Raw genomic sequence first — 11,523 nt, forward strand, 5'->3', positions numbered from 1 at the left:
CTATCCGGTTCACGAGCAAGAACTACTAGCGGTGATACACGCTTTGCACAAATGGCGTATGTTACTTTTGGGTATGAAAATCAATGTAATGAGCGACCACCACTCATTAACATACCTCCTCAAGCAGCGAACACTCAGCAGAAGACAAGCCCGGTGGATTGAGACTTTGGCTGATTTTGACGTAGATTTCAAGTATGTTAAAGGAGAAGATAATGGTGTAGCAGATGCCTTGTCAAGGAAGGATCATGGAGAAGATGATGAAGTAGAACAAGACGGAGTAGATTGTATTGCGGCATTGGTAGAAGCAGGTCCTACATTAGCGCCGGCGGTGAAGAAGCGGATTAGGGAAGGATACGGCACAGACTCCTTTTACAGCACAGTCGCCTCTGTTCTTCCGTTACGGGACGACTGTGTGATCATAGACGACTTGCTGTTCATCGAAAACAGATTGTACATCCCGTACACAGACAACCTACGCCAAGAACTGGTTGATGAAGCTCACACCCGACTAGGACATTTAGGGTACTTGAAGACGATCCACGATCTGCGGAGAGACTTCTTCTGGCCGCGGATGGCAAAAGATGTCAAGGAATTTGTACAGTCTTGCGACGTATGCCAGAAGACAAAAAGCCCAACTCAAGCGCCGGTAGGCAAAATGCTGACGCCATCTATCCCAACGTTGCCACTCGAGTGCTTAGCTATTGACTTCGTGGGACCATTACCGAAAGTTAACAACTATGATATGTTGCTCACGTGCACATGTCGTCTGACGGGATTCACGAAGTTGATACCATGCGGTCAAACAGACACTGCTGAGAAGACTGCCACACGATTCTTCTCGAGCTGGATTGGCACGTTTGGGGCGCCAAGGACAATCATTAGCGATCGAGACAAAACCTGGACGTCTGGTTTCTGGAAAAGCCTAATGAAACGTTGTGGTACAGATTTTCACATGTCCACGGCATTTCATCCTCAAGCCGACGGTAGGAGCGAGCGCACCAACCGCACTGTAGGTCAGATTTTACGAACCTTCACAGCCAGAAGACAAGGAAAATGGCTTGAATCCTTAGCAGCAGTTGAATACGCTATCAATGGCGCAGTCAACATAGCCACGGGCAAATCTCCGTTCGAACTCATCTTCGGGAGAGAACAGAGACTACTCACGGTGCAAGAAGGCGAATCAACAGATCCTCCAACTCTGACGAAATGGATCGACTCTCGACACGACTCCTGGCTGTCAGCCCGCGATGCCTTGTGGACAAGTCGCGTACAGCAAGCACTGCAGCACAACAAGCACTGTCGCGTGGCCGAACCGCTTCAACAAGGCTCTTGGGCGCTCTTAGACGCATCTGACTGGCGTGGCAAGCATCAAGGAGGCGTCCACAAACTACGGGAGCGATTTGAGGGACCGTACCGAATCATCAAGACATCTAATCACGGGCAAAATGTCGAATTGGAACTACCGACTGGCGACAGGAGACACAACGTCTTCCACGTTTCGAAAGTCAAACGGTATGTGGAAAGGGAGGATGGAGGGGTCAACACGCTAGTTGAAGGGATCAGGAAGTAAGTTCCTCTCCTTTGTATGCACCGCCGTCGTATACTACGAAAATTGTCAAAAAACAACACCTAGGCCACCTTGTGAGCACGTCTTCTCCGACCTTTCTCCCCTAGGTGCCAACAACAAGTAACGACGAACTGCATGGACTTCAACGCAACAACGACCCAACGCCCTTACTTAATCAACTCAACTTCAATTTTTTCTTATTTCTTTTTCTTTCTTTCTCTTTTTTTTCTGTTCCTTTTATTTTTATGTTATCTTTTCAAAAAAAAAAAAAATCAAACTACTTTCAACCTTATTTTTACTTAGTTCAATTTAAATTTCGTTACCATTTTCTTTCCTTTTTTTCAATTTTTCAAATTATCTATCAACTTCAAAGGCTGGCTCTATTCCTTTGTAGGAGGGGAGACTGTAAGACCTACGGTCATTACACAACCACATAAGCCTTACTTCTAATAATTACTACTTATAACTTAAGACACTTAAGACATATATATCTTGTTCTCAATTCCTTTCTCGATTCTGGTTCCTTAGAGATACCGGGACTGATCTCCCACCCGCTATCCTTCGGAACCAGGTAATGTCACTATTCTCATTTCTATTTGATTTCATCTACTATGTTGTACAGCTGAGAGATACCGGGACTGATCTCCCACCCGCTATCCTTCGGAACCAGTCTATCTGTGTTCTCGTTGGTATTGAAATTTACAGATCAGGTCTCTTGGGTTCTAGAAACCTTGCTGTGTCCCACAGCGTCCCGCCTCTCGTGTCTAGTGAGGTATTCAAACCTTACAATGATACCAATGTTCAAGCTTCAATTGATCAATAAGAAAAAATCAAAAAAATGTTTTTATTGGAAAAAAAAATTACAATTTAAAGAAACATTCAAAGCAGACAAAGAAGAACAATAACAATTTTCTAAAGTGATAGAGATAGATAGAGAGAGAGAGATTAGTAAAAGGACGTTGTAGTAGTAAAGAAGATTCTTTAAACTTGCATAACAAAAAAGATGAAAAGTATATTCGTAGAGAGGATTTTCATTGGAATTTGATTTGGTTTGGTTTTTTGGAAGAAAATCAAAACAAGGAAATTTAAAAACAAAATGATGACATGATGTTTTCGTTTCAAAAAAAGATTTAGAACCTTTCTGACTTTCCCCAATGAAAACCCTCATACCATCAAAACCCCTACCAAAAGGAACCTACTCACTCAAACTAGAAAAATAACAAATCCCAAAAAGTCAGTTCAATCTCAAATCCCCTGAAAAAAAACAAACTAAACCAACCTTTGAAACTTTTTAATAATATCATCATGTAAACCATTAAAAGTTTTCAACAAAGTTTCTTCACCATCCTTAGGATCTTCAAATTTCATTTGACTTAACCTATACCATTCCTCACTTGTAAGTTCCCTAACTTTATTCCAAGTTAAAGTCTTACTATTAGTAGAATTAGATTCCACTGCTTTTTGTGCTTGGGTGTAATAAGTCATCAAGTTCTTTAACATCGCATTCGTTTTATACTACAAAGCCCTCACAAACCAGTCAGTCATTCAATCGCTCAAGCCAAAAAAAAATAGAAAGTCAAACTTACAAATGGACAATACCTATCATAACTACTCATCCCATTCTGTTGTAAATAATCATCTTTAATCAATCTAGCTACATCTAATGTCACCTTATCACCTTCACCTAATGCACTTTTTCCAACCAATTGAACAATCTCAGATAATTCATCTTCTTTTTGTAAGATCTCTTTAGCTTTACTTCTATAGTTTATAAAATCAGGTTCGGTTTTAGAATACCATGGTTGTAATACTGACATATACCTATTCACAATCAAATTCAAAATCATCAGGAAACTGAACACTTGGTGGGGTTCTTTTGTTCCAAGAGAAGTGCTTGTGACTTACTTTGAGTATGATGCATTCCAATTGACTGATGGGAAATGTTTTCTTTGAGCCAATTTCTTGTCTAATCCCCAAAAAACTTGTACGATATTCAAAGTTTGAGAAGTAACTGGATCTGAAAAATCTCCACCAGGTGGCGAAACACTAACGAGAAAGAAAACCCTCCCCAAAAAGTCAACTTTCAACATTTTCAAAAAAAATTGAACCAATCAAAAACACTCACGCTCCAATAATCGAAACCGTACCCAATCTCTCAGGGTTACCTAAACATTTAGTTTTCCCAGCTCGTTCATAAAACGAAGCCAGTTTAGTACCCAGATAAGCCGGGTACCCTGAATCAGCTGGCATCTCAGCCAATCGTCCTGAAATCTCTCTCAAAGCTTCTGCCCATCTAGAAGTGGAATCGGCCATCATGGCAATATTCATCCCCATATCTCTGTAATACTCTGATAAGGTGATACCGGTATAGATTGAAGCTTCTCGAGCTGCTACTGGCATGTTGGATGTGTTTGCTACCAAGGTGGTTCGTTTCATGATGGCTAGGTAAAATTCGGATTGGACGTTAGTCATCTGGGATCCGGAAAACATGAGACTCTGGAAAGGAAATGGTGACTTACGTTCTTCTTTACCATTGAATTCCATACTCAACTCAGGAAACTCCATCAAGACTTCAGCCATTTCATTTCCCCTAGAAAATAGAGAGGACAATTAAGGATCTGAAGTCAATACAAGATGATTCGACTTTGACCGACTTACCGTTCACCACATCCTACATAGATAATTATATCTGAATTAGAGAATTTAGAAACGGCCTGAGAGATCACCGTTTTACCACACCCAAAAGCACCAGGAATAGCAGTTGTACCACCTTGCACACATCTAATCCACAAACCAAAGTGATCAGAATCTACGGACAAGGGATAGAGAAGAAGAGGACGAACGGAAATAAAGAGTCAAGGACACGTTGACCGGTTAAGAGAGGGAAATCGGGTGTGAGTTTCTCGGCTACGGGTCTAGGTGCTCGAACGGGCCAAAGTTGGTACAACTTATGAGAGGTCTTTTTCCCTTCAAACTCAGTTTCAAGTACGACATCCTGTTGAAAGAGAAAGAAGAGAAATGAGGATGATCAAAGAATTAGAAAGAGAAAGAAAGAAAGAAGACGAACATCAACCGTATAAGAACCTTTTTCAGCAAGATAAGTGATGGTACCCATTGCTCTAGGAGGTAACATGATCTTATGTTCTGAAACTAAAGAGTTTTCATAAACTGTACCATAGATATCACCACCACTAAGATGATCACCTATTTTGTATGAAGTAGGAGTGAAATCCCATTCACGAACTCGATCTAAGGCTTGGGTGTTGATACCTCTTGGAATGTAAATCGAATTGGAAAGTTCTGCTATTGATTTTAATGGACGTTGGATTCCATCATAGATATTCTAAACCAATTAAAGAAGATGAGATAAGTCAGATGAAGATGATGATTTAAATGAATAAGAGATCAATCCATGGTCAACATACCGACATCAAACCAGGCCCAAGTTCAACCGACAAAGGTTTTCCAGTTCTAAGCACCGGATCTCCAATGGTCATCCCACTAGTTTCTTCATAAACTTGAATTGTAGCTCGATCCCCATCAATCCTAATGATCTCTCCTACCAATTCATCATGACCTACTCTAACTAATTCATACATGGCTGCTCCTTCCATCTTTTCTGCTACTACTACCGGTCCTGATACTGAATAAACTGATCCGAATTTCGATTCTCTTTCTTCTTCTGATATTTTGGCCGTTTCTGATTTGGCTCGATCCATTCCTCCCGCCTTTCAAAAGAGGGTATTGGAAGTTAGTTATTTTGGGGTTTTAGAGATTAGATTGGGTTTACTTACCATGATGAAGATGTGTATTGAGGTTGAGTTGGATTGGTTGATAGTTGGATGGTGGTGACTGTGAGTGATGATGGGTTGGTTCAAGTTGATTTGAATTCGATCGATGATGTTGTAATGATAGATTTCACAGTTCATAAAGTTTGAGTGATATGTTCCAGTTTTAAACCCATGAATACCATATCCCATGATTTGGATTGGTTTGTTTGTCTTGTCTCTCTCTCTCTCTGACTCTCTTCATCAACTTTTCAATCGATCGATATCACAGATAATAATGGCAGTAAGTCACTTCGATATGTTTCAATCGACCATTCAATCAACTACTAACTCATTCCTATCTCAATCTCTTCTAGCTAAATCCAAACCAAGACAAGGTTAATGATCTCTTCTTTCATTCGTTCATCCATTCAAATCCATCAACTGATTAGGATGATTCCGGTCAAATAGCTCCTGTTTGAAACTTCAGAAGAAGTAGGAGTCGGTAAGATTATCACTTTTTATTCTGATTTATTCATTCCAAGGCTGGAGGTGTCTAAGATTTTATAATTTGACCCTCCGGCAGCTCCTACTTTTGTAAGTTAAAGTTTTTTCTTTTCAATCAAATCAAATCGATCGATTATTGACTTTTGACGCGTCTTTTCTTTTGGTTTCGAAAAATTATTTAATGGTTCTCTCTTAATCAATTCATTAGGATTCACTCGGTCTAAAGGACGATCTTCTACGAGGTGTAAGTAATCAACCTGTTTATTCTCTTTACTTAACCGAAACTAATCAAATTTTGGGTTTTTAATATCTACCAGATCTATGCCTATAACTTTGAAAAACCATCAGCAATTCAACAAAGAGCAATCTTGCCCATCACCAAAGGACGTGATGTGATTGCACAAGCTCAATCTGGTACAGGAAAAACAGCGACGTTTTCGATTTCGATTCTTCAATCGATTGATACTCAAATTAGAGAAACTCAAGCTTTAGTTTTGAGTCCTACTCGAGAATTGGCCACTCAGATTCAGAGTGTGATTTTGGCTTTGGGTGATTATATGAATAGTTTAGTCTTCTTTTTCTTGACTTTCCCTTATATTATTACTTGATTGAGGAAAGCAAATCTGAACTTTAAGTTTCTTTCTTTGATCATAGTTCAATGTCATGCTTGTATTGGTGGAACTTCGATTGGAGAAGATATAAGAAAACTTGATCATGGTCAACACGTAGTATCAGGTACACCAGGAAGAGTGTATGATATGATCAGACGAAGAAATTTGAGAACAAGGAATATTAAGATGTTAGTGTTGGATGAAGCGGATGAATTATTGAACTTAGGTTTCAAAGATCAAATCTATGATGTTTATCGTTACTTACCACCTCAAACTCAAGTGGTAGTACTTTCGGCTACATTACCTTATGATGTATTGGAGATGACGACCAAGTTTATGACCGACCCGATTAGAATTTTGGTCAAACGTGATGAATTGACACTTGAAGGCATTAAACAGTTCTTTGTGGCAGTTGAAAAGGAAGAATGGAAGTTTGATACACTTTGTGATTTGTATGATACCCTTACTATTACTCAGGCTGTTATCTTTTGTAACACTCGTAGAAAAGTTCGTCTCATCCAAAAAACTAGGGTATTCTATTCTTTGATGATCAGTGCTGTATTCTAATGGTTTCTCTGTTTATTCATCATAGGTCGATTGGTTAACTGAAAAAATGAGAGAAGCAAACTTTACAGTCTCTTCAATGTAAGCACTCTCAATATCTGATCTCTTATACTGTTCATCAGAAAAAATTGATGTATCTGATTTTTTTTTGAATCGATTTATAGGCACGGTGATATGCCACAAAAAGAAAGAGATACGATTATGGGAGAATTTAGGAATGGAACTTCTAGAGTTTTGATTACTACTGATGTTTGGGCCAGAGGTATTGATGTTCAACAAGTTTCATTGGTGATCAATTGTAAGTCTTTTTGCTTTTGGAAGGTTCATTTTGTTTTGAAAGGAAGGATGGTCTTTTTATTCATCATCATGAGGGATTTGTAGATGATTTACCTTCTAATCGTGAGAATTATATTCATCGAATTGGTCGATCTGGTCGATTTGGTCGTAAAGGTGTGGCTATCAACGTAAGTAAATTTATCCCAAAAAACAGTTTGGAATAAAGGAATTACAAACATTGACTTTTTTGGATTGAATCACCTTTGTGATTAATGGAATCGATTAGTTTGTGACTAATGAAGATGTTAGAATCTTGAGAGATATTGAACAATATTATAGTACTCAAGTAAGTTATTCTGATTTCAGTTATAGATTTTGATCGGATTACGTGTTTGTTGATCGTTGGGTCTTTGTTTGAAATAGATTGATGAGATGCCGGTGAACATTGGAGAAGTAGTATAAAAGAAACATCCTTTTTCTTTACGGTGTTTCAAATGATGTGGTGTCGTCTTCAAAAGAAAAGAAAAAATCTGAGTTCGGTTTTGATCATTTAGCTTTTATGAAAAAAGGGATTAAAAAATGAGGATCATTTAGCAGAAAAACAATGTATTGGTTTCTTTTTGTGGAGGTGTGGAAATGGAGATATTTTCGTTTACTGAAAGAATCAAAGAAAAGAAATCAAATTGGTTTGATAAATGATGAGATTTGTTTATCTATCATTCCATTATGTGTTGGTAATTGGGAGAACAAAAGTTTTTTTACTGTCTTGGAGGAGATGAAAGTTTAAAGCTTGTCACTGAAAACTCAAAATATACAGTGCTTGCTGTGTTAAATCCAGTTGAAAACTGCATAGTGAATAGGAGGAAAATCAAATAGAGAACAGTCTGGTTGCTTAAGAGTTCATTTGATGGGTCATCTAGGATTTGGAGTTTGATTGCTTTGAATACATATGGGTGTTGAAACATCGTCATCTGGTTGGTTTTTTCATGAATATATTCTGGGTGTAGAGGTGGTGAATTTTATCAGTTTTGCATGCATTGAGGTGTGGTTCATAGAACCTGTGGGAGTGAGTATCACGATTGCAATATATAAGTCAATGAGGATTTAACAAAGAATGATCAAATCAGTTATTATGATGGTATAATTTTGAATTGAAGAACTCAAGTCCTAAATAGTAACAGACCCTTTTCAGAACAAGAGCTCATCTATCACACAAGGCTTGATAAATGTATGAAAATTTTATTCTTTTGTATAGTACAGTGGAAGTAAGTCACAGTTTTGGTGTGCCAAAGAGGAATAATGTGATAATACATACAAAATCAGTCATGTAGATTGACTCTGAGCTCAAGATTCAAGTTTATATGAAGGACTAAAATGCTTGGTTCATGTATGGAGGGTTTCATGATAAAGAATTTCAGTAGATATGGGTCCAGAAGGAGTTGTTGGGAAAGACAACCATTGGATATGACTTTCAATTGAATTAGGATTGTAATTAAGTCACTATGTTTTGTTATTTGACTGGGTTCAGAAGACCAAGTAAGTGGTTCTGGCCTTTTATTCTGTAATTAATCACTAGACTTTTAGAATCAGGATAGAATCCAGCTTCCTCCTTCTTAACATCAGAGTAGAAGCCTCCTTGAAGATTGAGAAGTGCTAACAATGACTTTTGATTTGAGGTAAATATGGAGAAGAAAGTCACTGTGAGTATTGAAAGCTGTCCTTGTAGATATTCAAGCAGTCAACTAACTGCACATAGTTGTGACTTCATGATCTGTCATATAGGTAACAACCAAGATACCATCCATAGAAGATGTTATCTAGTAGCTACAAACCTAACACATTACTACACTTCTACCAGTACCAATGGTGGATCTCTGGTGGGTTTGAATTTAGTCACATCACAATCATTTTGACATTAACTAGTTCTTTTTCAAGAGTTAGTTCAGTAAGCTGTGGTTCCAAAGGACTCAATTTGAGTTGTTATCACAAGACAACAGCTAATCTTTTGATCCAATTGGCACAAGTCATGAAAATATCTTATTGAATCACTTTGAACTTATGGTTGTCTTTGAAGTGGATGATATTCCAGTGTAAGCATATCTGGTTCAGAATACAGAATCTCAGGAGTGCTTGGAGTTGGGCCTTGAGCAAAACTGTATTCATGGAGATGATCTGTGGCATTTGACTAGAACAAAAAATGTCCTGGAGGCATTCTTTGGGGTTTCTTTCCCTCTGGGTTTTGATCTGAGAGCTCCTTGCAATCTTGCCACCCAGATAATTTCAGGTCTGTAGTTTGATTGTCAGAAATGGATGATCTATTGAATGTTGTCTTTGATCCATGTCCGTGAGTTTTTTCATTTTCCTCAAGTTTGGCTTGGATAGATGGTTTTCTGTGAGAAGAATACTTGTGTCACACATAGGTAGCATTTTATGCCATCACAATAGCCCTTCCGATTGAGATCTCATCATGATAAATAAATCAAGTTTATCTTCAAATCCTTGATGTTTGATTTCTTTCAATGCACAACCTCTCATAAGTCTAAGACTAAGCCTTATACCATGATGAAAATTTATACCCCAGATTTCCATATCAAAAATCAAACTGTATCAGCCGCAAAAACAGGTCTAGGCATCTGATATAAGAGCCACAGGATTTTCAGATCTTGTCCTTGTGTCTCTCTTACCTGATCAGCAAGTTTGATTTGTGTCCTTCAATTACTGAAGTATCCAAATTGTAAGGTGTAGCATTTTTTCAGTCACATATAACTTGCTTCATCTTGCGCTTCTGATTTTGATCACCTAATTTCTGATTTGATATCTCACACATCTGTTGAACAAATTTTCAAGGTGAGTACCCCTCCTTAAGTCAAACCTAAGCTGGACTAAGCCCCTCTTGCACGTTCACTGTGCCTCTCATCTGACCCCACTTTTTCAAGTTTCCTCTGTGTGTTGATATGTGGTGCACATATCTGGCTGCAAAAGACTGACTTCAAAAACTAGTTGAGCATACCTTCTGTGTTAGAAATATTCTCACTATCTTTCCACATTTGTTTTGGCATGACAATGACACAACACTATCTGCTAAAATGTGTTACCATACTTATTTGCAGTTAACTACATTACAAAGATGCTACTCTCACACAAGGCTATCCTGGCTGTTTCCATAGTAACACACACATTGACTGGGGGACTTGGAGACCAAATTTTTGGCTAACCCAATTGGTCTAATCATGTTACCATACCTTTACTTATTGAATTGATCATACCATTTACACAAGGCACCCACAAAGGAATAGAACTTTGATTGTGTGCAATGCTTTTTGCAGCTGGTTCATCTATGATTGTCAATTATTACCTGAGTAATGTTGAGTATATCATGAAATTTGTTGTCTTGTCAAACTCCTGCCAGTCTTTTGAGTCTTTTGTGGCTTGACTGCACAAATACAGTATTAAGTTGCCTACATGGTGGAATGAGCTTTGCTTGTTATATAGACAAGGAGGTCGCCTCCTGTGAGAGGTACAAAACATAAGACCAGTCCATGGGGAAGTCATCCTTATCTATGCCATAATTACAATACATACACTTGATATTTGTTTTGGAGTGTGATGATATCTGTAAATAGCAAGAAATGACCTTGTTCTTCCACCTAATTATTGGACGCCTTTTTGGTCTGGTGTATGTGATTTGGGATTCATTTATATATTTCTTGTATGATTTAACTTATCTTGTGAGAAACCTTGGTTTTGCCAAAGATGTCATTTTTTCTTGAACTCTTGAAAGGCTTCCTGTGCACATTTGCTCCAGAATCTTTTCAAATGACTTCTTGTGCTCCATCAATTGAATCAAATCAAATAGTAAGGTGACTTGAATTAATTTGATGATCAATTATCTATGCGCAGCCAATCTTTAAACATTCAGGTTGTAGTCATTAATTTACAGGATCTTTTATATATCAAGTGACAAATTACTTGATCTTGATCAATTCTTCTGCTGCTACATGTTCTTTCAAGTTATAAGTTGTCATCTTTTGGCTTCAAAAACTACTGATAAGATAAGTTTGAGGGTCATAAGGTTGTAATCAGGCTAGTCCTTGTTTCCATCTGGTTTCTTCTTTTTACTGTGGTGATAGATATGTTTTGATGCAAGTCATATTAGGGGACAACAACAATAATATGCTAGTACTACTGTGCCACACCAGTTTCTGGTCACACAGATGTGAAAGGCAACTGA

General features: G+C 38.0%; 2 protein-coding genes across 2 annotated transcripts; one reads left to right on the top strand and one right to left on the bottom strand.

Moving 5' to 3' along the window:
• Window positions 1–2,388: 2,388 nt before the first annotated feature.
• Window positions 2,389–5,428, bottom strand: MELLADRAFT_45814 (uncharacterized protein; the record flags this gene model as incomplete). Its single annotated transcript, XM_007417552.1, has 11 exons — window positions 2,389–2,775; window positions 2,847–3,082; window positions 3,154–3,388; window positions 3,473–3,613; window positions 3,693–4,008; window positions 4,087–4,157; window positions 4,226–4,348; window positions 4,411–4,562; window positions 4,635–4,910; window positions 4,993–5,295; window positions 5,362–5,428. The coding sequence occupies 11 exons, from the start codon at window positions 5,362–5,364 to the stop codon at window positions 2,763–2,765; spliced, it is 1,869 nt and encodes a 622-aa protein (XP_007417614.1).
• Window positions 5,429–5,615: 187 nt separating this feature from the next.
• On the top strand, window positions 5,616–7,950 carry MELLADRAFT_50777 (uncharacterized protein; the record flags this gene model as incomplete). Its single annotated transcript, XM_007417553.1, has 12 exons — window positions 5,616–5,638; window positions 5,712–5,732; window positions 5,806–5,839; window positions 5,921–5,931; window positions 6,050–6,085; window positions 6,159–6,405; window positions 6,496–6,959; window positions 7,045–7,097; window positions 7,181–7,314; window positions 7,398–7,480; window positions 7,579–7,638; window positions 7,716–7,950. 12 exons carry the CDS (start codon window positions 5,633–5,635, stop codon window positions 7,752–7,754), a joined length of 1,188 nt encoding a protein of 395 aa, XP_007417615.1.
• Window positions 7,951–11,523: the final 3,573 nt, after the last annotated feature.

This window comes from Melampsora larici-populina (assembly GCF_000204055.1).
Source record: "Melampsora larici-populina 98AG31 unplaced genomic scaffold MELLAscaffold_75, whole genome shotgun sequence".
In the NCBI taxonomy this organism is placed as follows: Eukaryota; Fungi; Basidiomycota; class Pucciniomycetes; order Pucciniales; family Melampsoraceae; genus Melampsora; species Melampsora laricis-populina.